This window comes from Apteryx mantelli, unplaced genomic scaffold, assembly GCF_036417845.1.
Source record: "Apteryx mantelli isolate bAptMan1 unplaced genomic scaffold, bAptMan1.hap1 HAP1_SCAFFOLD_20, whole genome shotgun sequence".
In the NCBI taxonomy this organism is placed as follows: domain Eukaryota; kingdom Metazoa; phylum Chordata; class Aves; order Apterygiformes; family Apterygidae; genus Apteryx; species Apteryx mantelli.
The window spans coordinates 14,303,727-14,331,541 of NW_027118553.1; the positions used below are offsets into that span (position 1 = coordinate 14,303,727).

At 53.1% G+C, this 27,815-nt stretch overlaps 1 protein-coding gene across 1 annotated transcript in view; it reads right to left on the reverse strand.

Annotated features, from left to right (window-relative positions):
* The window catches only part of LOC136996041 (olfactory receptor 14A16-like), a gene marked incomplete at its 3' end in the record, with an annotated part of 49,365 nt that overhangs the window by 20,061 nt on the left and 1,489 nt on the right, over positions 1-27,815 (reverse strand). Inside the window, exon 2 of the mRNA XM_067317038.1 lies at positions 23,473-23,614. Within this exon, the coding sequence (XP_067173139.1) occupies positions 23,473-23,614 (142 nt within the window). The remainder of the gene's footprint in view (positions 1-23,472; positions 23,615-27,815) is intronic.

The window sequence follows — 27,815 nt, forward strand, 5'->3', positions numbered from 1 at the left end:
TGACAGCTGGGAACAAGGCTAATAGACAGACAAGCTGTCCTCACTCTGCACCAAGCGACAGGGAATCCATTTTTCTCAGGATTCACCGTAGAAACACTGAGAATTGCTGCCTTTGAGGATCACTCCACAGGGGTGACAGGGGCATCTCAAAGAAAATGAAAACTATTAAAAAAATCCCGTGAACTCTGTTCCTGCACCCTCATTCTTTAGAAGTGGTGGTGCAGATGCTGAAAAGCCCTTCCACATGTCCAGTGGATTTCACCTGACAGGAACTGTGACTGTCAGAGCTAGTGACCCCCATTCCCATGCATCCCACCACTATACAGCCAGACTGACTCCTCTGGAGCTCATGGGCAGAAGTCCCTGCTCCTCATAACACACTCCGCCAGTGCAAATTGTAGCTCAAGCAAGGGAGCTGCGCACAGATCCTGTCCGTAAAGAGAGAGGCAAAGTGGGGGGTTGCATGAGAACTGCAACATTTGCGGGATTTTTACTTGCAAAGTCTCTCCTAACTTCCCTATGTCTTTTCTTCTTTGGACAGTCCCCCATGCATGGATATAGCAAAATGTCCAATGGCAGCTCCCTCAGCGAGTTCCTCCTCCTGACATTTGCAGACACACAGGAACTGCAGCTCTTGCACTTCTCGCTCTTCCTGGGCATCTACCTGGCTGCCCTCCTGGGCAACGGCCTCATCATCACAGCCATAGCCTGTGACCACTGCCTCCACACCCCTGTGTACTTCTTCCTCCTCAACCTCTCCCTCCTCGACATTGGCGCCATCTCCACCACTGTCCCCAAATCCATGGCCAATTCCCTCTGGAACGCCAGGGCCATTTCCTATTCAGGATGTGCGGCCCAGCTCTTCCTGGTTGCCTTCTTGTTTACAGGAGAGTTTTCTCTTCTCACTGTCATGGCCTACGACCGCTATGTTGCCATCTGTAGACCCCTGCACTATGGCACCATCATGGGTGGTAGAGCTTGTGCCAGAATGGCCACAGCTGCCTGGGGCAGTGGTTTTCTGTATTCTTTGCTGCACACTGGGAACACATTTTCAATACCACTCTGCCAAGGCAACACAGTGGACCAGTTCTTCTGTGAAATCCCCCAGATCCTCAAGCTCTCCTGCTCAGACTCCTACCTCAGGGAAGTTGGGCTTATTGTGATTGGTGCCTGTTTAGTCTTTGGGTGTTTTGTTTTCATTGTGCTGTCCTATGTGCAGATCTTCACAGCTGTGCTGAGGATCCCCTCTGAGCAGGGCAGGCACAAGCCTTTTCCATGTGCCTCCCTCACCTGGCCGTGGTCTCCCTGTTCATCAACACTTCATTTTTTGCCTACCTGAAGCCCCCCTCCATCTCCTCCCCAGCTATGGATCTGGTGGTGGCTGTTCTGTATGCAGTGGTGCCTCCAACAATGAACCCTCTCATCTACAGCATGAGGAACAAGGAGCTCAAAGATGCCCTGAGGAAAGTGATTTCATGGACATTTTTCAGTAGTGGTAAAATTGCCTTTGCTCTCCACAATTGAATCCCAGTGTATCACAACCAGCCCTGAGCTTTCTTTGTTCACTTTATTTTTATTATTACTACTATTATTATATTATTTTTTATCATGTTGCTACACAAATGCTTGGATTCATTCCACTTTTACTGAGACTGCTCTGTCTCACCTGGTACCCACATCAAATTGTGTCTAACGCTGCATCAGAGCTGACTCCCTCGCAGTATCTCTGTAATAAAGTAAGTTCTACCCAGTGCAGTACCTGAAGGCTGGGCTTTTCTTCCAAAGCTGGTGTCAAGAATAGATCCAAAGAATTGCATGTCAAAAGGGCCTGCTGGGCAGAGCTGTCCATGGGTTTAGAAGCAAAAACCTCATAATCATGTTATGATCTCTTAGAGAGCAAGGGCTGGATTTAGGACTCGCCCATCACGGTCTAATAACAGGAGATGACGAATTGTCAGTGGTGATGTACAAACTCAGGGCCATTCCACATGTTAAAGCACAGTGTCAGATGCCCATCCTTCTGGAGGGGAATCTGGAGGTGCCAGGAGAGCTCTGGGAATCTCCTGGGCCAGTGTGTGCCTGGGGTGGGCAGTGAGTGGAGCCTCACAAAGGGAGAGGTCCTCCAAGGTGGAGTCACCTAAAGGTAAAGTGCTAAACCCAGGTATCCATGGGCAAAGGAGGACTCTGCCATCCCAGCAGAGGCAGTGGGGACCCATCTGTCATGGGCAAGGGAGACTGGAGATCGATTCATGTTGTCAATGTGATAGCAGGGGCAAGATGTAGAGGCGCACCTGGACACAACTAGCACCCTTGGAAATGCTCCATAGTCCCTCCAAGCACCTGCCACATCCACAGTCCCTGGAGGGATTAGAGGCCGTGATCCCCATTTGGTTGGGTCTGCTTCCCACCCTGACCAGCATGGCCAGTGCAGAGTCAACCCTGTTGCCCTGTGGCCCCACAGCCCGCTCACTCTGCAGAGCAGCACCATCAGCTCAGGGCCCTGCAGCAGAAGAGGGGAGGGGGTGTTGGAATGGCCAATGAGATCAGAGGAGGGATTGGGAGAGATGAGAAGGAAGTGGAACTGGGCTTGAAATTGCCGACCTTTAATGCAAGACAGTTCCGAGTGTGGGCACACTGAAGTGAGCTCCCAGTGCAGAGCCAGAAGTCTTTGCTCTGCTGGCCCTCCACATGGCCTGGGAAGTGCCTGAAGAAGGATTAATGCTCCCCACCCTCCCAGCTCCTTGTGCCATCATCCTTCCTGACGGGTGGCACCAAAAAGAAGGCTGGGAGCCCTTGTGGGAGCTTGTGTTGAAGGAAGCAGCACCCAGGAGCCATATCAGTTTGCTGCTGTCCCTCAGGCCCTGTCCCCAGCACATCTCCTTCAGACAATCTGTGTGTCTTCAGACACCCTGTGTGCTGGTCCATACCCCAAATGTCACCCCCAGACAAGGCTCCAGGCCCAGCTGGAGGACTGGGCATTGAACTGTGAGTCCTGACAGGATGAGCCCTCTCCTGGGTCCTCTGCAGGGCTGGCAGGGAGCATGCAGAGGAGGTCCTGGGGCTGTCTACTGCGACTGTAGACTATCCTCCTCCCATGGGTCCCCTCAAGCAGGGTCTGTCAGAATAAAGATGCAGCCCAGCTTGTTGCATGAACAGAGAGGAGAAACTGCCCCAGGAAACTCCTCCCAGACACAACCCCTCATACCAGCCATTTCCAGCACTGGCCATTATCCCTGGTCCTGGTTAGGGATGATCTTGGAATGAGACCAGCTCCATCTGCCTGCTGAGCTCAGCACCTGTATGGGGGGATGGCCATCCTGCCTGGCCTCTCTCCCTGGGCCCAGACCCCAGCAGACCCCAGAGCATGGCCTTCTGCCAACCCCGGGGGGGCAGGATGAGGGCTGGGCAGGGTTGGGGACTGGTGGGAGGCTGCTGAACAGGAGGGCCGTAGTGGCCATGGCACCAAGGGCTGGGCCAGTGCAGGGATGAGGTGCAGATGGGAGCCACGACACTCCAGAAGCTCCCCACAGCCGTGGAGGGGACTCACTGCTGTTAGCAGGGCTGGGGATCTCTTGGGGGCTGCAGCCATCAGCACTGTCTGCCAGGACTCCCAGACCCAGCACAGATGCTCAGTGCTCAGTACCATAGTTTACGGTGCTCCCTGTCTCTTGTGTCACCATCCTCTCTCAGGAGCACTGCTGGGTGCATCACTCCTTGCCTGGGTGTGGAAAGGAGCTGCTGGAGCTCCTCTTCTCATGGCTTCTGACCCCAGCTCTGCCTTGGTGTCAGCCCACAGGCTCTGCCCTGGGACATGCTATATCTCCATACGCTCTCCTCTGAGACCATGTAGGGACCTGCAGCATGTATGTCTGCTTAGAGCTGGCCACCACGGCCCACCTGCATTGTCCCAGGAGATCCCAGCAAGGCTGTGCTTGGAGGTGAGGCTGTGATTGTCCTCGGTCAACGCAGATGGGATGGTGTGGCTGGGGGCCAAGGGGAGGAAAGCACAAGGGACAAGTTTAAGGAAAAAAAAATATATATATAGTCACCATGATAGTGGAGCAGTAGTGGGTCAGGGGTCAGGAGATCTTTAAAAACTCTCCTGGAGAAAGCACTTACCAACCTGATCTAACTGTAAAGTTAGACCATCTCAAAACAGATCATGGTGCTGGAGATCTTCAGCAGGAATCTCCAGGGCTGGAATTCAGAGCAGCATCCCTGCACCCCAGGGTGCTGTGTGCCTGGGGCAGTGACCCTGTCGCCTGCTAGAGTCAGCACTCAGCCTGCCCACAGAGCTCCCCACAGCACTGCAGGGAGAAGCTCTGGGTGGAAGGAGTCACCCCTGGCAAGGCAGGTTCATTCTCCTGCTGAGAGGGTGCTGCGTTGGTCAGGGCTGCTCTCACCCCCACGATATTTCCAAGAGGCCTTTTCTAGAGGACAGTCAAGGCAGGGACAGGGGTTACCTTAAACAGAAGGGCTCTCCTGAGTCGGTGCTTTCATTTTCCTCCTGTTTGCAGAGTGCTGGCAGGGAAAAGCCATGGGAGAGAGAAACAGCTCCCAGGAGGAAAAGCTCCGAGCAGTGAAGAAATGATCCCTGAATGAGAGGAAACTAGAACCATAAATGCTGTGGGAGGGGGGGAATTTGCAGACCTCCCTGTCATGCCCTTCAATGCCGTGCTGTGCTACACACTGGAAAGACATTTTCAATACTATTCTGCCAAGACAAAACAGTGGACCAGTTCTTCTGTGAAATTCCCCAGATCCTCAAGCTCTCCTGCTCAGACTCCTACCTCAGGGAAGTGGGGCTTCTTGTGCTTAGTGCCTGTTTAATCTTTGGGTGTTTCATTTTCATTGTGCTGTCCTACGTGCAGATCTTCACTGCTGTGCTGAGGATCCCCTCTGAGCAGGGCCGGCACAAAGCCTTTTCCATGTGCCTGCCTCACCTGGCTGTGGTCTCCCTGTTTATCTGCACTGTCATGTTTGCCTACCTGAAGCCCCCCTCCCTCTCCTCCCCAGCTCTGAATCTGGTGGTGACTGTTCTGTACTCGGTGGTGCCACCAACAGTGAACCCCCTCATCTACAGCATGAGGAACAAGGAGCTCAAAGATGCACTGAAGAAACTGATTCAGCTGGTACTAGTTCAGCAGAAATAACCTGCCCATCCCTCTTCACAAGGGGTTTCTAATTTCTCTCAGACAGCTCTTGTGCTTTGCGCATTCTCCCTGTGATAATCATGTCAGTCCACAAAGGTCTGAATTCCTTCCACTTCTCTAGGAGCACAAACCCAGTTTCTCTGACCCAGAGGCCTTCTGGGAATTTGTCTATCACTGTGGCAGACGTGGTCTCTTTAATAAAAGAGGATTTCCTCAATTCCGTGCTTGAAGGTTGGGCTCTTCTTCCAAAGCTGGAGTCAAAAACGTGCTCAAGGACTTTCACCCTGAAAGGGCCTCTTGTTTTTCTGGGGATCTCCTGGGCTCAAGGCAATGAACTCAAGGGGTGATTTGTTAGCGAACCAGGACTGGATTCAGTTGTCACTTGTGGGTGCCCAGTGCTCCTGGAGGTGGTGAATGGTCATGTGGTATCTTCCATATGAAAGGGCTGGAGACTGATGCCTGTCCTTCTCAAAGGGAGTATGGATTCCTCCAGGAGAGCACAGGGCATCTCCAAGGGCACCATGTGCCTTGGGGTGGGCAGTGAATGGAGCGTCACAAGATCAAGTGGAGTCACCCAAAGGTAAAGGGATAAACCAATGAATGTCCAGTCTAGTGAGAGCTCTGCAATCCCATGGGAGGCAGTGTGGACCCTGCAGGCACAGAGAAGGGAGCCTGGAGAGTGGTTCGTGTCACCTTCAATGAAAAACCATGGGCTGGCTCTAGGGACGTCCCTGAACACAGCCTGAGCATTTGAAATGCCCTGTGATTGCTCAGAGCATCGTCCATGGCCACAGACCCTTTGGTAGGGAGTTGTCAGGTGCAATGATGCCCATCCAGCTGGGTCTGCTTCCCACCCTGACCACAACAGCCAGCGTGGAGTCACCCCATGGCCTCATTGCCCCACAGCCACTCGCTCTGCAGAGCCGCGCTGCCAGCTTGGGGCCCCACGGGGATCACAGGGGAGGGTCCAGGAATGTCCGAGCAGGCCAGCACCGATGCACAGACACACTGACCTAGGGCAATGCTCTCCGGAGAGCAGGGATATGGCAGAGCGCCCTCCTCGTTTGTCCCTGTCCTGCTGGGAGGGTGGAATGGGCACCTGGGAAATGGCCTGTTCCTGCCTGGGGTCAGTGCAGGACTTCTGCATGTGAGATGAACGCGACAGCCGCTGCCCTGTAGAAATACCAGCCATGACCCCTCACTGAAGTCCCCACTGTTCCCTGCCCCTGCCCTGCTAACCTGCTGCCACCCCCTGTGCTGCCCCATCTCCCATCCCCTCTCCCCACATTGCGGGGACCAGCGATGCAGCAGGACCTGGCACAGCTCCACGGCTGCTGCCTGGCCCCCAGCCCTCCCCAGCTCCTCCTCAAACATGACATCCATCTTCAAGAAGGACAAGAAAGAGGATCTGGGGAAGGACCTGGGGGTCGTGGTGGATATCAAGTTGGCAAGAAAGCAGCAGGGTGCTCTTGTAGCAAAGATGGCCACCGTTATCCTGGGTTGTATTAGCAAGAGTGCAGGCAGCAGGGCAAGCGCAGTGGGACAGACAAAAATCCTAGCAGCCTCAACCAAAGAGAAGCAAAATAAAGAAAAGGCAGTACTGGCAGACTACCCACGTTGGAGAGAGCAGTATGATCAACAGAGTGCCCAGGGACTGCAAATATTTTAAAACAATCCAAAAAATGGAATTTCTGCCAGTGGCCAAGTGGCTGGAGCCAGATGAGCCCAGACCTGCTCAGAGGGGAAAGCTCCAGGGGGACTTCTGATTTACTCTACCTCTAATAGCATGGCCAAGAATATGATTATGCAGGGGTAGAACATGTTTTTGCAAGTCTAACTTTTTAACTAAAGCATTAGGGCTCATGCTCAAGGACACCAATGTGGGGGGCATTGGCTTTTCATTGGCTTCAGTAGGTGCAGGATGCAGCCTGCATTTGGTCTGAAAGAGAAAAGATTGGGACTGAATGTCCTGAGACTGATTATAGACTGATGCTTTCTCTGCTCTTCAGTGATACTTCCTCTGGTCCCACCTCAGTCTACCCTGAACTCTATTTTACCCCTTGCATAATAGATCAGGACTGCGGAGAAAGAGCTGAGTCCAGGGCAAGGCCACGCTGATCATCTGGGCAGCCTGGGGAGCCCCTTGAGAAAGGAAATGTGTGTACGAGACCTCACAGCAAAGGCCTGGATAAACCAAGTGACAGTGACCCTCCTGAGGTGCCAAGGATCCCAAGCCCTGAGCCATGGGGCAGGGTACAGCCTCCTCTGATCGCTCAGGCCATGGGCTCATGACACACCTCACAGTCAGAGAGGTGGAGGAAGAAAGTAGAAATGAGTGAAAGGAGGGAGAATTCAGGCCAGGAGTCCCACCAGTAAACATCTCCAAAAACGGGTGGATTTACCCCCTCCCTGGCAAGGCTGTTTCTTCCATGACCAGCAGTACCTGGGGGAAGGAGGGTCTTTTCCTGACAGTCCTCATGGGATGACGGGCAGCAGGATTGGAGAGACCCCTTCCAGCCAAGGGGGAGTTGCTGGGCACTCAGGCAAAGATTTCAGTCTGGAACCTTAAAGTCCTGAGTGACTGAAGACTACAGGATGCCTCCAACGTGTGGCTCACAAGGGACCTGAGTCACATCACAGCCACCCTTGAAACACCCTCAGAAGCAGATCCCATAACATCTGGCCTCAGCAAGACCTGCAGTATTTCTCTGCTTTTCTCCCTAAACCTGAAACTTTCTTTTTAGCCCCTCAGCACCAGGGAGTGCACCTAGGTGTAGGAGCACCCTACACCCAGACAGACTTTCATTGTGTTGAACTAAACCAAGTCCCCAAGGTACTCGCTGCAGCTGTCTGGATGGGCACAGGTGGGGCCTGGCCCTTCCTGTCCCTCCCAAGCATGAAGCTGTGATAACACCCCTGCTCACACTTCCTGGGCCAGGCACTTGGGCAGCCAGCAGTGCTTGTGGGAGTCCATCAGGAGCATGCCTTCAGGATTGGCAAGGAGACCTCAGGCTCTTGTCACCCTGTTGGAAAGCAGCTGGCTGGTCAGAGGGCTGGAGGGAGGAGGGACAGGTCCCATGAATCACAAGGGGAAGGTGCTGACGGTACCTGGGGCCAGGGCACTGCTACCTCCTCGGCTCTCTCCCAGCTCCTGGGATGCCACTGCAGAAGCAAGCAAATCTTGGGGGAAAAACCCTTCCCCACCTTCCAGAGAGTCAATGACAGGGTCACTTCTGGGTGAGAACATGACGGGCCAGCAGCAGGGACATGGCTGGGGATTGTGCTTGTGGGGGGTCACGTCTGCCTGAGGAAATGATAGGCCCAGCCACATGACTCAGATGTGGGCCTGCAAGGTCAGTGCCACTTCAGTACCTGATAGACAAGAACCAGGCACATGGCTTCGATGCTGACTGTGAGGTCACTTCTTTCTCTGCAGCTGATGATAGGCCATCAGCAGGCTCTTGGCTGGGGTAGGTCCCTGTGAAGTCACCTCTGCCTGTGCTGCTGATAGGCCAGAAGCAGTTAATGGCTTCACTGTTGTCTGTGAGGTCAGTGATGCCTGAAGAAATGACAGGCCACTGGCAGGCACAGGGTCAGCAAAGCGGCTGTGATGTCATTCCGATATGAGAAGCTTATAGACCAACAGCAGGAAGATGGCTGTGAAATGTATCGTGAGGCCACTTCTGCCTGAGCACCTGATAGGCAAGTAGCAGGAAGGTGCTTGGGATGTTGACTGTGAAGTCACTGCTGCTTCAGTACCTGATCTGCCAAAAGTGGGACATGGTTGTGATGCTGAGAGTGAGCTCACGTCCTTCTCTATAGATCGTATGCCGTCAGCAGGCCCTTGGTTGCTGTCAGATCATGTGAAGTCACCTCTGTCTGCTGCTGGTAGGCCAGAAGCAGGTTTATGGCTTGAGTGTAGGCTGTGAGGTCACTTCTGCCTGAGTCCTGGACAGGCCAGCAGCAGGAAGGGCATCAGCAAAGCAGCTGTGAGGTCACTTCAGCCTGAGCAGCTGAGCAGCAGCAACAGGGCTGTGAAATGGCTGGTGAGGCCACTTCTGTCTCTGAAGCCGACAGGCCAGAAACGCGTTGGCCTTGCAGGGCTGTTCCCTGCTGGGCTGGGGCTCTCCAGGGAGGCCTGAGCCGCCCCCAGGCTGCGCTGGGCAGGAGGGGCTTGTGCCGGGCTCCCGCTGCCATGGATCCATCAGGGTGCCTGGAGTGCGTGGAATAGACTCATCACCGAGTTCATGCAAGGAGGGATTTGGCTGGCTTCTTTGGGACTTTTTGGACACTGGAAGAAAGAGCCTGCTGTTGCATTTAGAAAGAAACACTTATCAGCTGGTAGAAATGAATCGCATGCAGCACAGAGCTACGAAACCACAGTTCCTGCGGTTGTGTGAGGAGTCTGTTGTTCTACACAAGTGCTCTGTCATGAAATATATCAATACACACACATATATACACACATATATGTGGATATACATAAATACATATCACAGAAATATATATAAATCATAAATATGTGTGTGTGAGTGTGTGTGTGTGTGTGTGTGTGTGTGTGTGTATATATATTCTTTACGTGTCTAGGAACTACAGAAGGCATTCCTGAGCATCATCTTTTTTTTTTTTTTCTTGGGAGAATAGGTGTTTTCACCACTGGAGAAAGACATTTAGTCAAATCAGGATATTCAGGAGAGCTTTGCAGAGACTTGTACCGTCTCCTGTGCTGTGTGGTAGGAGGCAGACTTAAGAATATAGCGTGTTCCCATTAAATCACAAAATGCAAGAGAATGTATTTCAGCACTAATTTGGAAGCTGTACCAGTGTGAGTGAGGGATATGGAATATTCAGGGAAGTTAACAAATGTCTTTTGTCTTTCAGGTGGTATTAATCACATTTTAAAAGAGGATGCAATGTACAGAGATGAGGAATCACCTTCAGGGTTCTGAGGCTGAATTGTCTCATCAAATGCCTACTAGACAAGAGGAAACATTCCTTAACTGCAACAGGTAAATGTCTGTGTCCCTTGGACTCAAACTGCTGGGTCTTTGCAAACAGCCTTGGCTGTTTTAAGAGTGAGGGGATGGGAGAATAAAGAGTAGAGAAAAGCTGGTCGGGAAGGGAAGGTTATATCAATACATGGAAGAAGTAAGCATGAAGCTGAAACTCGGTACTGGAGTTCCAATAAAGTACATTGTTATTACTGTCCAAAAGGAAGGACCGAGCCTCCACCAGAAAGATCCACACACTCGTAGTCACGTTGATTTAAAACACAGCATTCCTGAAGTGACTCAAAACCAAGGAAATGTGTTGTCCATCCTTTTAGGTAAAATAAATAAATAAATAAATAAATAAAATATGGGTTTGTGTAGCCAAACAGCTGGAGAGCCAGGCTACAGGCAAAGGTCTCCCCTGGAGCCTGCAGGAATAGGTGCTCTGGAGAAGTTGGCAGCTCCTACGCTGGACCTGTCCGCTCTGTTTGCTAGCACCACCTCCCCTGAAGAAAGATGCACACCGGCACCTTTTCACTTCTTTAAACACATAGGATTCATTGATTCAAGTGTGTGTGTGGAGGGGGACCAGAACTGCCAGAGCGCTGATCAACTGGTCAGACACACAGAGAAATGCATCCTGGGAAAGGATGCTTGGAACTCCTGGTAAGGAGGTGGCCTGGTTTTAATGTGCTTCCTATCATTTCTGCCTGAAAATGCACATTTCTTTTAGATTGAAGGACATCAAATGATGCTGTTGTGCATGACCATCGTTTTCATTCCAAACTGAACAGTCAGGATGTTCCTGTCAGCTCAGGGAGCTGGAAGATGCTGCTCCTAATCTTCTCTCCATGGCAAGAGCTCCTGCTGGTCTCATTCAGACAGTGGTTTTTGTCTCCTCGTAAGACTCTGTAGCTCCCAGGAGGTGGTTCTGCATCAGCCTGAGTGCAGCTCATGCCCTTCTCCTAGCCTCCTTTTTTGTAACGCTGCCTTTTTTTTTTTTTTTGCAGGAGGTGGGGGGAAGAAATGTGTTTCCTTTCTTTCATTGTACTTAAGAGGAACAGTTATTGTACACTTGTTGATTAGTGTAAACATTTTCTTTAGTTGCGTACAGTTACCAAATATGAACAATGCTGCAGCCTGCAATGCCCCATTGGAGGCACTAAAAGCATTTCAGCACTTCTATTTGTACATCTGTGCCTTTTTCTTAAGAAGAAAGTTATAGCATAAATAGACTTGGTGCTGTTCCGTTCCTTTTTACTTTTAGGCAGGAAGTGTATTCTGTTCTTTGACATCCCTGTATTACAGCATCTGCACCTTTAGTGGAAGCACTTGAGAGCTCTTAAAGTATGGACAGACATGTTACATGGTTGGATGCTCATCTGCCACATAAGAGGATTATCTCCCTTTGGGTTATGTGATGGCTGCCTCTGTGGTCATCTACCAGCAATGTCTAGTCAGTGCCCCCATCTACTGCTAGCACTTTCCCCCTGGGGACCAGAACTGCCTGAGTGTTGCTCATCTGATCAGACGCACAGTGAAATGTATCCTGGGAAAGGATGCTTGCTGCTTTGTTCACGGGGTAGAGGCTTGTCTGCTTGTGTGCTTGAGGTACCACCTGCAGGCAATGGTGTGTGATCTTCCCAAGCAAAGAACCTGGTCGGAAGGAGCCTCTGGAAATGAGACAGCAGCTGTGAGCTGGGGAGTTCTTCAGACAGGCGGAAGGTTGTCACCTCTTATAAAATGAACTTTGAAATTATGATTCATAGCCAGGCTCCTTTGACAGTGCCTGCCCTCAGCTTTCCTGCCTGCGCTGTGCTGCTTGTGCTCGACGCTGACTTGGACACCAGCATCCCGGAAGCCCAAAGGACAGCACCAACTATCATTTACATTCCACATGTCCATGCACAGTGGGAAGCTCTTGGACTCTCACTGAAAGCTACATTTACTACACTGTTCCAGAACAGTCCAGCATAGGCACCAGTTTGGTAGCTTGCAACACCAGCTGGATGCCATGCAAATCTCCCCAAAGAGCTCTTCCTATCAGTAGCTTTCCTTCTTTAGGCTCCTGTTCAGTTATGTATCTTGAAGCACCTGAATGCTGTGCTTTCCCAAGGAAATGGATACCGTCATCACACGAGCACCCTACCTGAATCTTCTAGAATTTCCAGCGGCAGCAAACAGCACTGAAAACATTTGTGCAGAATATTTTCTGAGTCCAGAGATTCACTCAGACCCAGCCTTCCTCCCATTCCCACACACACAGGCTTCTTAGACAGATGTTTAATTTTGCCTGGGAGAATAATTCTGGCAATTTCAAGATAGTTATTTATATCCTGAATCAAATGTATGCAATGTTTGCACAGTGCAGGCAATCAAGATCTGTTGACCAACAGCATGTTTTCTGACAGTCTGCCATTGCAAAAGATAGGTGTCACAGTGTTCGTAGTAGAAATGGCTTTAGCATTTGAATGCCTTAACTACAATATCGGTTCTTTCTTCATAAGGGCCAAATCTTTACAAATTAGGAATCTGAATTACATCTTGTGTTTCAGCAGCTTTGGGAAGACAACCATACTGATTTCCATCAGCAGACTTCAGAAGGAGTACATCCTCCACTTTCTAGACTTCTGAGAGTTGGCATTGAAGGAAGGTGTTTACAAGATGAAGCAGGTTATTCTTCAGTGATGATGTTTTCGTGAATACAGAAACACAAATCTTAACCAGATGTGTTTATTCTGCATCCTTTTCTGCAGAGCTGCTGCCCAGCTGGGCACTGCCCAGCCTGTATCACTGCAGGGTGTTGGTCTGCCCCAGGGGCAGGCCCTGCTGTTTGTTTAGTTTTGAATTACACAAAGTTCTTGGCCACCCATTCCTCCTGCCTACTGAGGTCCATCTGGATGGCAGCCCTTGAGTTTAGTACTGTTCTCCTGATTAAGTGCCATTTGTAAATATGATGAGAGTTGTGTTCTGCAGGTCACTGACAAACGTGTTAGACAGGACAGGTCCCAGTATAGACCCCTGCGTACTCCACCTGTCACTGGACTCAAGATAAAGCACAACTCAGTCACAAAAACACTCCGAGCTAGATCATCCAACCAGCTTTTAACCCATCCGGTTGTCTGTGCAGCCTATCATAATGCCCTATTTGTATACAAGAATATTCTTGGAGACAGTGTCAAACTCCTCGCTAAAATCATCGTAAATGACACCTACTCTCCTCTCCTCACCAATACAGATCTTTTATCACAGAAGGCAATCAGATTGGTCAGGAATCATTTCTCTGCACTAAAACCATGCTGGCTTCTTCTTCAGGTGCCCAGAAATGTGATGCAAGACGATTCACTCCATGAAACACTCCTCACCAAAGTGAGGCTGAACAGCCTGCAGCTCCCTGGGTTGTCCTTGTGGCCTTTTCTGATGATGGGCACAACATACTCCTTCTTCTGGTCATTGGGGCCTCCCCTGATCTCCACAACCTTTCAAAGAGGATAGAGACTAGACTTGTTGTGAGAGCGGCCAGCCCTCTCAATGTCCTCAGGTGCAGTCCATCCAGTCCCAGAGACTTGTAAGGGTTGAGTTCTTGCAAGTCATCCCTCAGTCATCACCCAACATTGATTACTTTTTTTTCCCCCGTCTGGACTCCTGACTAGGCACAACAGCCTAGGAGACCTTCTTGGTGAAGAGTGAAGCCAAGAAGGCATTGAGCTCCTCACACCTGTTTGCATCTGCTGTTAATAGATTCCTTGCCTGATCCTGCAGGGAGCCAACATTTTCCTTTTTACTCTTTTCCTGAAACTGAAGCTGTAGCAGCTCTTCTTCCTGCTCTTGATGTTCCCTGCAATGGGCAATCCTAGGGGAGCTTTGGCTTCCCTAACACCATCCCTTCTCACTGGACAATATTTCTAAATACCATCTTGCAGCCTCTCCTTCCTTCTGCTTCCTTATTGCCCTGGAGCTCAGTCCTGAGTTCCCAGTGTAGCCAAGCCGATCTCCCAAGATGTCTGCTAGTTTGCAACACTGTTTGTTATGGAGCATTCTTGTGCTTGACGGGTGCTGTCCTTAATGACCTGCTGGCTTTCCTGAGCTCCTCTGCCCTTCAGAGCTGCCTCCCTTGGTCCATCCCAAGGAAGATCTCCATACATGTAAGCTACCCCTTCACACATAGGGCATGCCCCTCCTCATCTTGCCTGGTGGTCTCTGCTGAAGAACTTGCACCCTGCCATTGTAGGACTCCATCATGTGAGTGATCCCAGCACATCTCAGTTATTCCAACCATGTGGCACTCCTGTGACAGGCAGCTTGTGCATCTCCATTTGCTCCTGCACCCCAAGCTGCATATGTTTGCATACATTTTGGCTTCATCACCTCAACTGTGGCGCCGACTGAAGATTTGTCACAGGAAAACATGTTACCAAGGACCTCATGTATGCAAAGGCTTTGATTGCAAGTGGTGGCATAGATAGCAGGTGGCAATGTAACGGTGAAAGGGGGTTCCCACTAAGAGAGCAAAGCCTGCAGTGCCCAAGGCCAGGGAGAAACACAGCTGGGCCTTGCAGGAATGCCAGGAGAGGGGTTGGCTGCCTGAGCTGACTCTGCAGCACCTTGGGGTCTGTGACGGATGCGAGCTGATCTCCAGGCAGGACAAGGTGCCAGTGAAGAAGTCTGTGGGCCTGGGCAGCCTGTGATCCAGCCACCCCGAGGACATCATTAGCACAGTCCCTGTTCACATCATCTGCATGGGTGAGAAGAGGTTCAGAGGGCAGAGAGCAAGAAGGGTTTGAGAGTGCAGGGACTAGAGCGGAGACCTTGGTGTGATGTGCCTCCCATTTATGCAGCACACATGGATGTAGACGGGATGGACTTTCCCTAAAGGCAGTGGTGGGATTCATTTGTTTGGGCACAGGTAGGAAATCCAAGATGCCCTGCGGCACTTGTCCATCGCCACTGCAAAGGGCGATTATTTTCCTGTAGGTCCCATGCTGTATCTGCTAGAGGCAGGTGGTTGTGCTGGACACCCCAGGCATCTGAAATGGCCCTGCAGGCCTATTTCGATGTCTTTAAATCAAGTGTCTGTGCTGAATTGCATTAGCTCTTTGTAACATTGGGATCTTCATCTGTCTCAGCTTCCGCGTGAGTGGAACACTAGTTGTAGTAGGCATCTAGTGTCATTTCAGATGGCCAAAGAAGTTCTCCGCCTGGCCCCTAGCTGGTGCTCCATAAAGATGTGTGTCTCCCAGTTGCTCCATCAGAGCAAGCAGACACTGGCACATGCCTGGGACCACCGCTGTCTCTTCAAATGTCCCGAGGTGTTTGCATGTGAGCAACTGACTCCCACCCTCCAGCTCCAGGGATTATAACCAGAGCTTAGACAAGGAGCTCGAGTGCAGACATCTCTGTTGTGCCCACTTCAGCTTGGGCAAGGGGAATCCCACCTCCTGTGTGTCTGTGGAGTTCATGAGAGTTAGCTGAATCCCACTGCATGCCAGGGGCTTCTAAATGGGCATGAGATGCCCAAACTGACCCGTCTGAATCAGCATCCAAACCATGGGAAAATGAGGTTCCTTCTTGGCCCTTTCTAGGTGTCCTGCCTGAGACGTGTGAGTATGGATTTCCAAAGTGGGACGTTTCTACCTCTCGTAGATAACCCTGCTCTGCTGAAACAAGTGACAATGCTGTAATTGGTCTCTCTGCGTTATTTAGAGAGCGAGCAATGGTGATTATTTTGGTATACCGCAGTGAACATTTCCCTGGAGGATGGAGCGCACGGGACAGAGAAATTCATGCCTTCAGCTGGGCCACTGTTGCCGAGCAGGGCCAGGCTCATGGGATGGAGGGAGCTCATGGCAACCTGGCAGCACTGCCCAGAGACAGCTGTGTGCAGGAGCAGCTCCTCTGCAAAGAGCAGCAGGGCTCTGGGTACTGCCTGCTGCTGCTGCCGCCAGGAGACGAGACAAGGCAGAGAGAAGTGAAAGGCAGTGTGGAGTGGGAGGACGGCTGACAGTGCTTTGTGGGAGAAATCATCACAGCCCTTGACACGGTAAATCTCTGGCTGCAGGGCAATGCTACTGAGGTTCCTGGAGGGGTCTGCTAAAGCCAACACATCCCATCCCACATCTGTTTTTTAAGGATGTCTCTCCCAGTTTTTCCTTTGCAGAGGAGAAAGGGGTGCATCAGAACAGGGATCTGCCTCCACACCGCCACAGGGACAGGGCATCCTACTCCTTTTTCTTGGGGTCAGATGCAGGGGTATGAAGCTGGGGTGTGCACACTTGTCTGCATGGACTGTACTTCAGAGCAGTGTCCCTGTGCCCCAGGGTGCTGTGTGCCTGGGGCAGTGACTCTGCCACCTGCGAGGGGCAGCACTCAGCCTGCCTGCGGAGCTCCCCACAGCACTGTGGGGAGAAGCTCTGGGTGGGAGGAGAGACCCCCAGCAGGGCAGGTTCATTCTACTTCTGAGAGGGTGCTGCGTTGGTTAGGGCTGCCCAGAGCTCCAGCTCACTCCCAGGACATTTCTGGAGGGGCCTTTTCAAAAGGAAGGTCAAAGCAGGGGATACATGAAAGGGAAGGCGCTGTCATGAGCCTGTGCTTTCAGTTTTATTCTGTCTGGGTGGAGTGAAATGGGATTGGATCTGTCAGGTTTAGACAGGGGACGGAGGCTCCAAAACAGTGACACAGAGAGAGGATCAGTTCTGGGAGGGACTCAGCAAATGCCTTCATCCACCCCTCAGCTGAAGGACAGAGCCAGCATCACCTTTCCAGCCTCAGCAAGGTTTCTCTCACCTGCTTCATAGCACCTGAAAACACAGAGATGCCCCTGGGCAGAGCCCTTTGCCCAGGAGGTTTCTGTAGGGCAGAGCTGAGCACCCAGCAGGTGGGATGGGGTCTGTGAGCACTGAGAGGGGAGAGATGTGGGGAGAGAGAAACAGCTCCCTGCAGGGACGGCTCCAGGCAGCAGAGTCATGGTCAGAGTGTGAGAGGAAACTGCCAACTCCAAGGCCTCCTCTCTTCTCCCAGCCAGCACAGCCCTCTGCTCTCAAGGCTGTGGGGTGCAGGGCAGGAGTCGTTTCCTCAGCAGCCGGACATGCAGGAGAGGACACACTCCTGAGTGCCCCTCTCTCCCTCCCTGGCCCTGCCTCCCCCGGCACAAGTATCATTGTATACCTTCATGTTTCCCACCTGTCTGTGCTGCCCTTATCCTCCTCCTTGGACTCTCTGGGCAGGGGGGCTTCTGATGCAGTTCAGACACCGAATTTGTGGATCCCGCCATGCAGAGGTGTCCTTGACAGTGAGGTGCCCAAGCACCCCTCTAATCTGTGGGTCTCCAGGCAATGCACTGTGGGAGTGTGGGAATGAGCCAACTCTCTCGTCAGGACACCCCATCCTTAGGATATTCTGCCATTTCCCTGGGGTGTCTGGCTGGGCTGCAAGCTGCCCTCCACAAGGACACAGCTCTCCCATTGCAGCTGTGTGTTATCTAGGTGCCCCAGGGAGAAGCCACCTAGATCCTGAGGCCACACTGAGACATGCTGCTGGGTGGCTGGATGTGGGCACCTGGAAGGAGCCTGATGTGTTGCTGGCTAGAAGGAGACAGCTGAGAGCTGCCTCACGTAACCTCAGAAAGAGTGCTGATGGGCACTTTGCAAGTGCATTCCTCTGCTCTCCGCGGTGTCGTTTCTTTTTCAGGTAACACGAGTGCAACTGTCCTCCACCTCTGAGGTGTGAGGACAGGGCAGCTGGGAAGAAGGCAGCTGGACAGGCCAGCTCTGCTCCCTCTGCACTAAAGCCAGAGCGAATCCTTTTGCCTCTGCAGAATCACAGCTGCTCACTCTGAGTGCAGCAGCAATGCTGAGGGTTTCTACCTCCAAGAATCCTCCTCCAGTGTGACAGGGTCAGCTAAAGAAAACGAAAAAACCCTTAAAACTATTCATGAACCCACATTATGTGGAACTGGGAGTGAAGATGCTGAAAATCCCTCAGCATTATGGATGGATGAAATCTGACTAGAACTGGGAATATAACAGTGTAGTCACCCCTGTTCCCATGTCGGCAGTGCTGTAGGTCAGGACTGACTCCTCTGGAGCCCACGGGCAGAGGCCCCTGCTCCTCATCTCAAACTCAGCCAGCGCAAACCAGAGGTCAAGCCACAGAGCTCAATGACACTGCTGCTGAGATGGGGAGAAGTAACGTGTGTGTGTTAGAGGGAAGCTATGAGAAATTTTTGCTCAGAGAAGTCTGCCCTAACTTGTCAATGTCTCTTCTTCCTCAGAAAGTTCCCCTGTGCCGCAAAGGAGCAAATGTCCAACATCAGCTCCCTCAATGAGTTCCTCCTCCTGGCATTCGCGGACACGCAGGAGCTGCAGCTCTTGCACTTCTCGCTCTTCCTGGGCATCTACCTGGCTGCCCTCCTGGGCAACGGCCTCATCATCACAGCCGTAGCCTGCGACCACCACCTCCACACCCCCATGTACTTCTTCCTCCTCAACCTCTCCCTCCTCGACATTGGCACCGTCTCCATCATTGTCCCCAAATCCATCACCAATTCTCTGTGGGATACCAGGGCCATTTCCTACTTGGGATGTGCTGCACAGGTGTTCCTGTTTGTCTTTTCAGTTGGAACAGAATATTCTCTTCTCACTGTCATGGCCTACGACCGCTTTGTTGCCATCTGCAGACCCCTGCACTATGGGACCATCATGGGTGGCAGAGCTTGCATCAGAAAGGCCGCAGCTGCCTGGGCCAGTGGTTTTCTCAATGCTCTCCTGCACACTGCTAACACATTTTCAGTACCACTCTGCCAAGGCAACACAGTGGACCAGTTCTTCTGTGAAGTTCCTGAGATCCTCAAGCTCGCCTGCTCAGACTCCTATGTCAGGATGGTTTGGGCACTTGTGATTACTGTTTCTTTAGCCTTTGGGTGCTTTGTTTTCATTGTGCTGTCCTACGTGCAGATCTTCACTGCTGTGCTGAGGATCCCCTCTGAGCAGGGGCGACACAAAGCCTTTTCCATGTGCCTGCCTCACCTGGCTGTGGTCTCCCTGTTTGTCAGCACTGTCATCTTTGCCTCCCTGAAGCCCCCTTCCCTCTCTTCCCCAGCTCTGGATCTGGTCGTGGCTGTTCTGTACGCAGTGGTGCCTCCAACACTGAACCCCCTCATCTACAGCATGAGGAACAAGGAGCTCAAAGACGCACTGAGGAAACTGGTTCAGGAGGTGCAATGTCAGCACCAATAACTCTCCCATGTGCATCTGCTCCTCATTCCCAGGATATTTGGCAACATAGCTATGTTTTCTTCATGTCTTTCTTTCTTATTTTTCTCTGTTACATTCTACTAAAAGAAATAAATATTTTGCTTTGGGCCACTTGTCCTCAGGAATCTCTCATTTGAATCTGATTGAGAGACTGTGTTGAAGCAGGAAGCCAGGCTTTCCCCTTCATCAGCAGAGATGGGGGAACCTCCGAGCCCGCTAGTCTGAGCTCCCTGGATGCCTTCAGTGCAATGAGGAGAGTTTCCCTTTGCAGTGTGTCTTTTGGTGCAGACACCAAGGGAGCTCAGGGGCACAGAGTCAGGCTCTGATGAGTACAGGCGTGCACAGACCATGGGTCCCATGTGCCTTAAGAGAGCTCAGCTCCTGTGGCCACAGTCAAGGTATGATCTCACACCCCTCTCCTGTGAGGGTGGCAGCCAGCTGTCACCATGGACTGGTCCCTTCCCTCCACAGCGTTCCAACACTCCAAGCAGAGTGAGAGTGGAAAGGAGGAGAGTCTGGATGAAGTCTGTGGGAACAGACCCTCCGTTCCTCAGAACCATTCCCCCACTGCCACAGCAGGCATTTCCTCCCTGCAGCCTTCACTTGGGGGCTACAGCTTTCTTGGAGACATGTCCACCAACAGCAGCAGGACTTTCTCTTTTCAGGGCTTTTCTCCTCATATGCACACTGTCCTCTGTGGTCTGATATGTGTATATGGCCCCAGTGCTCTTGTAATGTGGTGGTGGTAGGTTTGTGCTTCCCTGTGCATTCCTGTGACCTCAGGCAGGACCAGGCATTGGGTGCATTTAGGCCAGACCTGGCCTGCACAAGAACATTGCTGTAATAAAAGGGGATCCCCTCCATCATGTGCCTGAAGTCTGGCCTTTCTTCAGAAGCTGCAGTCAAAAATACGCCCAAAGACATTGCACGATAGAAGGGCCTGCTGCTCTGCTTGTGACCTCCATGGGAGGTGGGGGACAAGCTCAGAGTGTACATGTGATGTGTTAGGGACTGAGGGCTGGATCCAGGATTCATCTGTTGGTGACCAGTGCCAGTGGAGCTGGTGAATGGTCTCTGAATTTCCTGCCTGAGGCTGTCCCACAGGTGACAGTGCTGATGAGAGACGTCCATCCTTCTGGAGGGGAATCTGAGCCCCTAGGAAAGCTCAGGAGATCTCCAGGGACAGCGTGTGCCTGGTGTGGGCAGTGAGTGGAGCCTCACAAAGGGAGGGATGGTGCACGGTGGAGTAACCAGAAAGTAGGGTACTAAATGCAGGTATGCATGGGGAAATGAGGGCTCTGCAGTCTCAGGAAAGGCAGTGGGGAGCCAGGAGGTGCAGGGAAGGGATACTGGAGAGTGATTCCTGCACCCTCAGGGAAGAATCACAGCCTGGAGCCTTGCCTGAGTTATGCTGTGGACATGCCTGTGCCTGGCCCTGCACCTCTCACGTCCGGACCTGTCCCTGTCCCCAGCCTGCTGACCTGACTCCCTGTCTCGACCTTGGACCTGCCTCCGCACTACAGTCAAGAAAGCCTTAGAAAGGGATGCTGGGACCCGAGCAGCACCCAGAGAGGGTTTTAGGTGCAAAAGGTGACCATATATCCACAGCAACACTTGCCTGACAGCCAATGTAAAGGTGTAAGGAGAGATTCAGCTTTGGAGCCCTGCTCAGCTAATGCTTCACGCAGAGACTTAGCTGGACGAAAAAGTGAGGGCAGCCACTTGGGTCAGGTTTTACGATGCACAGTCAGGAGAGGCAGCTCCAGCTCCCTTGAGAGCTGCGCTGGAGCCTTTCAGGAGGGGGCTGAGGTGGGGCTGGCACCACCAGGGTTGCTGCGGACAGGGCAGCTCCCCTCTGCCATGCTGGGTCTGGGCACAGGTTTTCCCTGGGCAGCTCCCTGAGGAGCTGCTCTGGGGGATCCTCCACCTCTGTCCTGGCAGCAGCACCAGCGCTCAGCGTGCTGGATGGGTCGTGCACAGAAGGGAGGAGGGGGACAGGCTGCCCAGGGGGAGCATCGAGACCTTGTCCATGCACGCAGGAATGGAGAGAGGAAAGGCAGAGCTCAGCTGGAGCTGGCGCCAGAGACCTTGGACATGGAAAGGGCTGGGATGTTATTAAATTACTCTTAAATGATCCCCCAGTGTCTGAGGGGTCTGAGCACCTGGACCCTGCTCAGCCAAGGCTGTGCCACACGTAGGAGGTAGCAGACAGCCGTGCTCTGGGATGCGCTGGGGTCTGGTGCGGAAGAGAGGCCGTGCAAAGCTGGTCTTCTCCCCTGTGTCCGGATAGAGAGACCTGGTGGAGGATAGAGCTGGCCATGCACCCCATGCACCACAGCTGGGGTGAGCAGCCACCACTGGAAGGGGGTGATGAGAGGGGCTGGTTTGGGACGATGGCCCTGGCGCAACTTCCCCAGTGTGTCCTTGCAACACAGGGAACAACCTGGGCTCTTCTCTCCTGCACCCTCCATGTCCTGGTGCCTTTCCCAGGAGACCTGCATTTGCCCTGCAAGCACACGGCCATGTGCTCCCACACTGCCGTTCACACCCAGTAGCTGCCTGCTGGCATTTTTCCTCTCCTGGGTCCTTTCCAGCCCAGCCCAGCCCCTCTCTGGCTCTTCCCACCTCCCCTGCCCTCTCCCCAGCCCACTCAGCAGAGCAGCCCATGCTGGGATGGCCCCACAGCAGTGCCTGCCGCAGGGGGCTGCAGAGCTCTGGGCACTCACCCCACAGCCCCAGCCCCTCTGAAGGGCACAGCAGGTCGTGGGGTGCAGAGAGGGGTGTCAGCCTCCCCATCAGCCCCCGGGGGGCTGGGGGCCAGCAATGGCACAAGGAAATGGAGGCCACTCACTCCATGTCTCCACTGCTCTCATGACCAGCAGATCCTTAACCCTGGCTGCCTGCAGCCCCTCTGGGCAGCCCCTCTCCCCAGCACAGAACAAGAGTCCTGGCCCTGGGGCTCCTCAGGCAGCTCCAGTGACAGAGCAGCCTGCCCTGAGCTGACAAACATAGAAACAGGTTTTCATTTATGCCTTCCCACAAGCACAGAGTTACTCCTTTTCCTCTTCTCCGGAGACATCCCTGCTCCCCAGAGGGCCTTTCCCCAGGTCAGTGTGTCCATGCCAGTCTGTTCAGCCATTCCTGCACCCTCCCCTGTGTTCCCCACAGGGTCCTGGGCTGGTGGTGATGCTCTGCAGGGTGAGCGAGCTGTGTGGTGACTCCACACCAGCCATGCTGGTCAGGGCAGGCTCGGCTGGACGAGCATCATTGCACCTGACAACGCCTTCCCCAGGGTCTGTGGCTGTGGAGGATGCTTGGAGCAATCACAGGGCATTTGCAATGGCTCAGGGGTGGCATAGACCCAGCCCACTGCCTCTCCTGAGATTGCAGAGCCCTGATTTGGTGCATTCTTTGGTTTAGCCCTTTGCTTTGGGTGGCTCCACTTGGTTTTGGGAGACTCCACTCACTGCCCATCCCAGGAATGTGCTGTCCCTGGAGATCCCCTGTGCTCTTCTGGTGGCTCCATACTCCCTTCCAGAAGGATGGGCATCCATCACCAGCTCTCTAATAGGTGCGACAGTGCCCAGCAGACACTTCTTGACCACTCACCCTCTGCAGGGGCACTGGTCACCCACAAGTGACAGCTGAATCCAGCCCTCATTCCCCAGCACATCACCCAAAACAGCTGATGCCCCTTAGCCCATGGAAATCCCAGGCATGGCAACAGGGCCTTTTTGGGGACAATTCCCTGAGCACATTCTTGGCTCCAGTTTGGGAAGAAGAGCCCAACCTTCAGGCACAGTACTAAGGAGATCCCCTTTTATTACAGTGGTGCTACTTGGGAGGTCAGCTCTGACACAGTGATCAGCAGATTTACAGAAGGTCCCTGGGTCAGACGGATCGGCTTTGTGCCTCTGGAGAAGTGGGAGGAATTCAAACATTTGTGTACAAACATGGCTATCACAGGGAAGACGCCCAAAGTACAAGAGTTGCCTGAGATAAACTGGGAATTGCTTGTGAGGAGAGATGGGCAGATCGTTGCTGCTGAACTAGTACCAGCTGAAACAGTTTCCTCACTGCATCCTGGAGCTCCTTGTTCCTCATGCTGTAGATGAGAGGGTTCACTGTTGGAGGCAGCACCGTGTACAGAATAGCCACCACCAGATCCAGAGCTGGGGAGGAGAGGGAGGGGGGCTTCAGGTAGGCAAAGATGACAGTGCTGATAAACAGGGAGACCATGGCCAGGTGAGGCAGGCACATGGAAAAGGCTTTGTGCCAGCTCTGCTGAGAGGGGATCCTCAGCACAACTATGAAGATCTGCACGTAGGACAGCACTGTCACGCTATGAAGGTTCAATAGTAATGACTGAGACAGTAACATAATTAAAAACATGTTTATTTTCTCACGCAAGCTCTTGGATTAGTAACATCCATTAAAATAATGTGATTACTAATTTAGAAAGGATAACCCCAAACTGTCGATTACTGCACTAGTAATTGGAAGCACTGCTTATCCTGACTTGAAAGCTAGCTTGTTCACTCTCCTAGTGAGACGACTCTCAACCTCGAGGAGTTACCTTAACCCAGCATCCCAAGAAAAGGGGAGGGGGGGGGATACTCATGGTCCAGCTGGAGAGGATGGTCAGGTCACGTTCCTATCCCTGCTCAAACTCTCACAGCTGCCAAGTCTCTCTTTATGCGGCTCGGGCTCTGGGCAAACACTGCTTTTGCTGACCTCTGCGAGTTTCACAATCACAGGACTGTTTGTCTGCTTGGGAGGACCCTGCTAGTGAGGCAAGACCGCAACACCGCCGTATAGCTTCCTCCCTCCCTGGGGGTCCGTGCAGTTTTGATTCCACAGCCTTATCAGGTGGCAGACTTCTTTAATCCTGTTAACTCTTCTATTCCACAGCCTTGCGCATATCAGTTGGCAAACTTCTTCAGTCCTGTTAACTCTTTACTCGCCCGTCAGATGGTATTTATAAATGATGGCCTCACTGAGGTCCTCCTCAGGTGCAGATAATCCCCCCAACTCCAGAACCCACTGCTTTGGATCCTCAAAACCTCTTGCAGCCTCCCCCACCTGCTACCTTCCCCTGGGAGACGCACACCAAATACCTGAGCCTGGCACAGGCACACATGGCCGTGGGAGAGGAAAAATGCTGCCATTCAGCTACTCGGTGTGAACGGCAGTGTGGGAGCACATGGCCGTGTGCTTGCGGGGCAAATGCAGGTCTCCTGGGAAGGGCACCAGGACATGGAGGGTGCAGGAAAGAAGAGCCCAGGTTGTTCCCTGTGTTGCATGGACACACTGGGGAAGCTGCCCCATGGCCATCGTCCCAGACCAGCCCCTCAGATCACCCCTTTCCAGCACTGGCTGCTCACCCCAGCTGTTGAGTGGTCGATGGCCAGCTCCGTCCTGCATATTTCTGCATCCTGATGGAGGGGAAAAGGCCAGCCTTGCACGGTCTCTCTTCTGCACCACACCCTGGCAGATCCCAGAGCATGGTGTCCACTAAAACCCACGTGGGGCTCAGCCTGGGCTGGGCAGGGGCTGGGTGCTCAGATCCTCCAGACTCTGGGGGATCATTTTATAGTCATTTAATGATACCCCAGCCCTTTTCATGTCTGAGGTTTCTGGTGCCAGCCCCACCTCAGCTCACTCCTGAAAGGCTCCAGCACAGCCCTGGAAGAAGCTGGAGCTGCCTCAGGTCCCAGGGCAGTCTGGCAGCAGGAGGGTTTGACATGGGCACAGTAGCATTGTTGCCGGGAGCAGGGGAAGGAGCAGGGAAATTGGGGCAAAGACCCCTGCCCTCAGCTGCACAGCCGGGGCACTGGATGGGAGATGCCTGTGTGGCCAACCAGGCTCCAGGTTCGGGGTGGATGTCAGCTCGAGGGTAGGAGCACTGGGATTTTCATGGGCTTCAGTGCAGCTGTGACTGTGGGGAAGGCAAGAGGGCAGAGCCAGGCACATGCAACTGCAAAGGCTGTGGGTGGAAAAGGCAGTGTGGGGCTGGTGAAGGCCCTTCTTCCCCTCCCCATGGGGAAAAGAGTCCCCAGGAGATGCTGGACTCTGCTTTGGCTGATGGGAGGGGAGCACAGGGCAGGGTAGAAGAGGCAGACAGAGACTCTCGGGGTGCATGAGGGAGTTTTCCAAAGCCCAGGTCTCAGCCAGGGATGATCTTTGGATCTTCCCCCAGATGCTCTCCCATCCGGGCTCGTTCTGCCCTGCCCTAGGTGCTCTCGTCCCTACGCCAGCTATGCCAGAGCAGAGGCTGAGGAGCAAGAATTCATGGAATCACAGAGGAGTGTTGGTGGGAAGGGACCTCCGGAGGTCTCCAGTCCAACCTCCCGCACAAAGCAGGGCTGGTTGGAGCCCTCCAGTCTTGTCTGGCCATCTCTGGACTGTGCCTGACCCCAGTTACCATCCCCAAACCTGCTCCACTCCTCTTGTCTGGGCACTGCAGGATGGGACCTCTCGTCAGTGGTGTGCTTCCCTGCCTGCCTTCCCAGCACCCTTGGCTCCCAGCTCAGCTTCCTGCACCAAGCAGCCCTGCTTTTGCTGATCCCGACAACACCCTCTTTGTAGCAGGAACCCCACCACAAATGGTGCATAAACACTCAAGTGTTTCTGTGACACGGAAACACCTGTTGTCATAACTATGTATCATAAAATCATACTCCAGGTGGCTGTCCTTGCTTTTTTAATCCAGTTAAGACTTTCTGTGCACTGTTACCTGGGTAAGGGTCCAAATCCAACGCTCCCCTTACACCTTTAAATTGGCTGTTAGGCAAGAGCTGCTGCTATGGATATGGGGTCACCTTTTGTACCTACAGCCTTCTCTGGGATCTGCTCAGTCCCAGCTTCCCTTGACAAGGCTTTCTTGACTGTAGTGCAGAGGCAGGTCCAAGGCAGAGACGGGGAGTCAGGTCAGCAGGACGGGGACAGGGTCAGGTCAGCACCCAAGAGGTGCATGGCCAGGCACAACCATGTCCACATTGTAACTCAGGCACGACCCAAGGACAAGGGCAGCAGCTCCCCGGCAAGGGGGACAAAGCCCTGTTATGACACCAGTCATTCTCTTCTCCCCTGCTCTTGTGCCCAGCACATCCCCCTCCCTGTCTGCCTGCAGCCCCTCCATGCCCACCCCGCTGCCCAGCACAGCACAAGAGCCCTGGCCCTGCAGCCCCTCCGGCAGCTCCTGCTGCCCCAGGGACAGAGCTGCCTGCCCCAGCTGGTGCACAAGGAAACCTGGTTCTCCTTCTCATTTCCTATCTCTGAATGCTGCCCTGCTTTTCTCCTGGGACATCCCTGCTCCCCAGAAAGCCTTTCTGTTCCTGCACCCCTGCCCTGTGCTCCCCACAGTACCTTCCACTGGCAGTGCTGCTCTGCAGAGTGAGTGGCTGCAGGGTCATGAGGCCGTGGGGTGACTCCTGACTCGGCCCTGCCCATGCTGGTCACAGCAGGAAGCAGATCCAGCTAGACATGGCAAAACACCACTGATACTGCTGGTGCATGTCTGTGCTCATGGGCAGTGCTCAGGGTGACCCCAGGGCATTTGCAATGGCAGGAGACGTGTTTGGGTGTGCACTAGCTCCAGCCTGTGGTATTTCACGGAGGGTGCAGGAATCACTCTCCAGTGCCCCTTCCCTGCACCTCCTGGGTCCCCACTGCTTCTCTGGGGATTGCAGAGCCCTCGTTTTCCTGTGCGTACCTGCATTTAGCGCTCTACCTTCTGGTCACTCCACCGTGGACCATCCCTCACTTTGTGAGGCTCCACTCACTACCCACCCCAGGAACATGCTGTCCCTGGAGAACCCCTGAGCTTTCCTGGGGTCTCAGATTCTCCTCCAGAAGGACGGGCATCTGTCATCAACACTGTCACCTATGCGACAGCCTCAGGCAGGAAATTCAGAGACCATTCACCATCTGCACCAGTCACTGACTGGTGAGCCCTGAATCCAGCCCTCAGTCCCTAACAGATCACCTGGGGACTCTGAGCTCATCCCCTAGATCCCACGGAGTTCACAAGCAGAAGAGCAGGCAATCCCTTGGGCATAGTTTTGACTCCATCTTCTGAAGAAAGGACAGACTTCAGGCATGTCACAGGGAGATCCCTTTTTATTATGGAAATGTTGTTCTTGAGGCCAGGTCTGGCATAAGGTGCCCATTGCCTGATCCTGCCTGAGCTCACAGGAATGCAAAAGGAAGCACCATGTTACAAGCACTGAGGCCATATACACACCTGAGAGCACAGCAGGACAGTGTGGAAGTGAGGAAAGCAGCCCTGAAAAGAGAAAGTCCTGCTGCTGTTGGTGGACAAGTCTCCAGGAAAGTTGCAGCCCCCAAGTGAAGGCTGCAGTGAGGAAATGCCTGCTGTGGTAGCGCAGGTATGGTCCTGAGGAGCAGAGGGTCTGTCC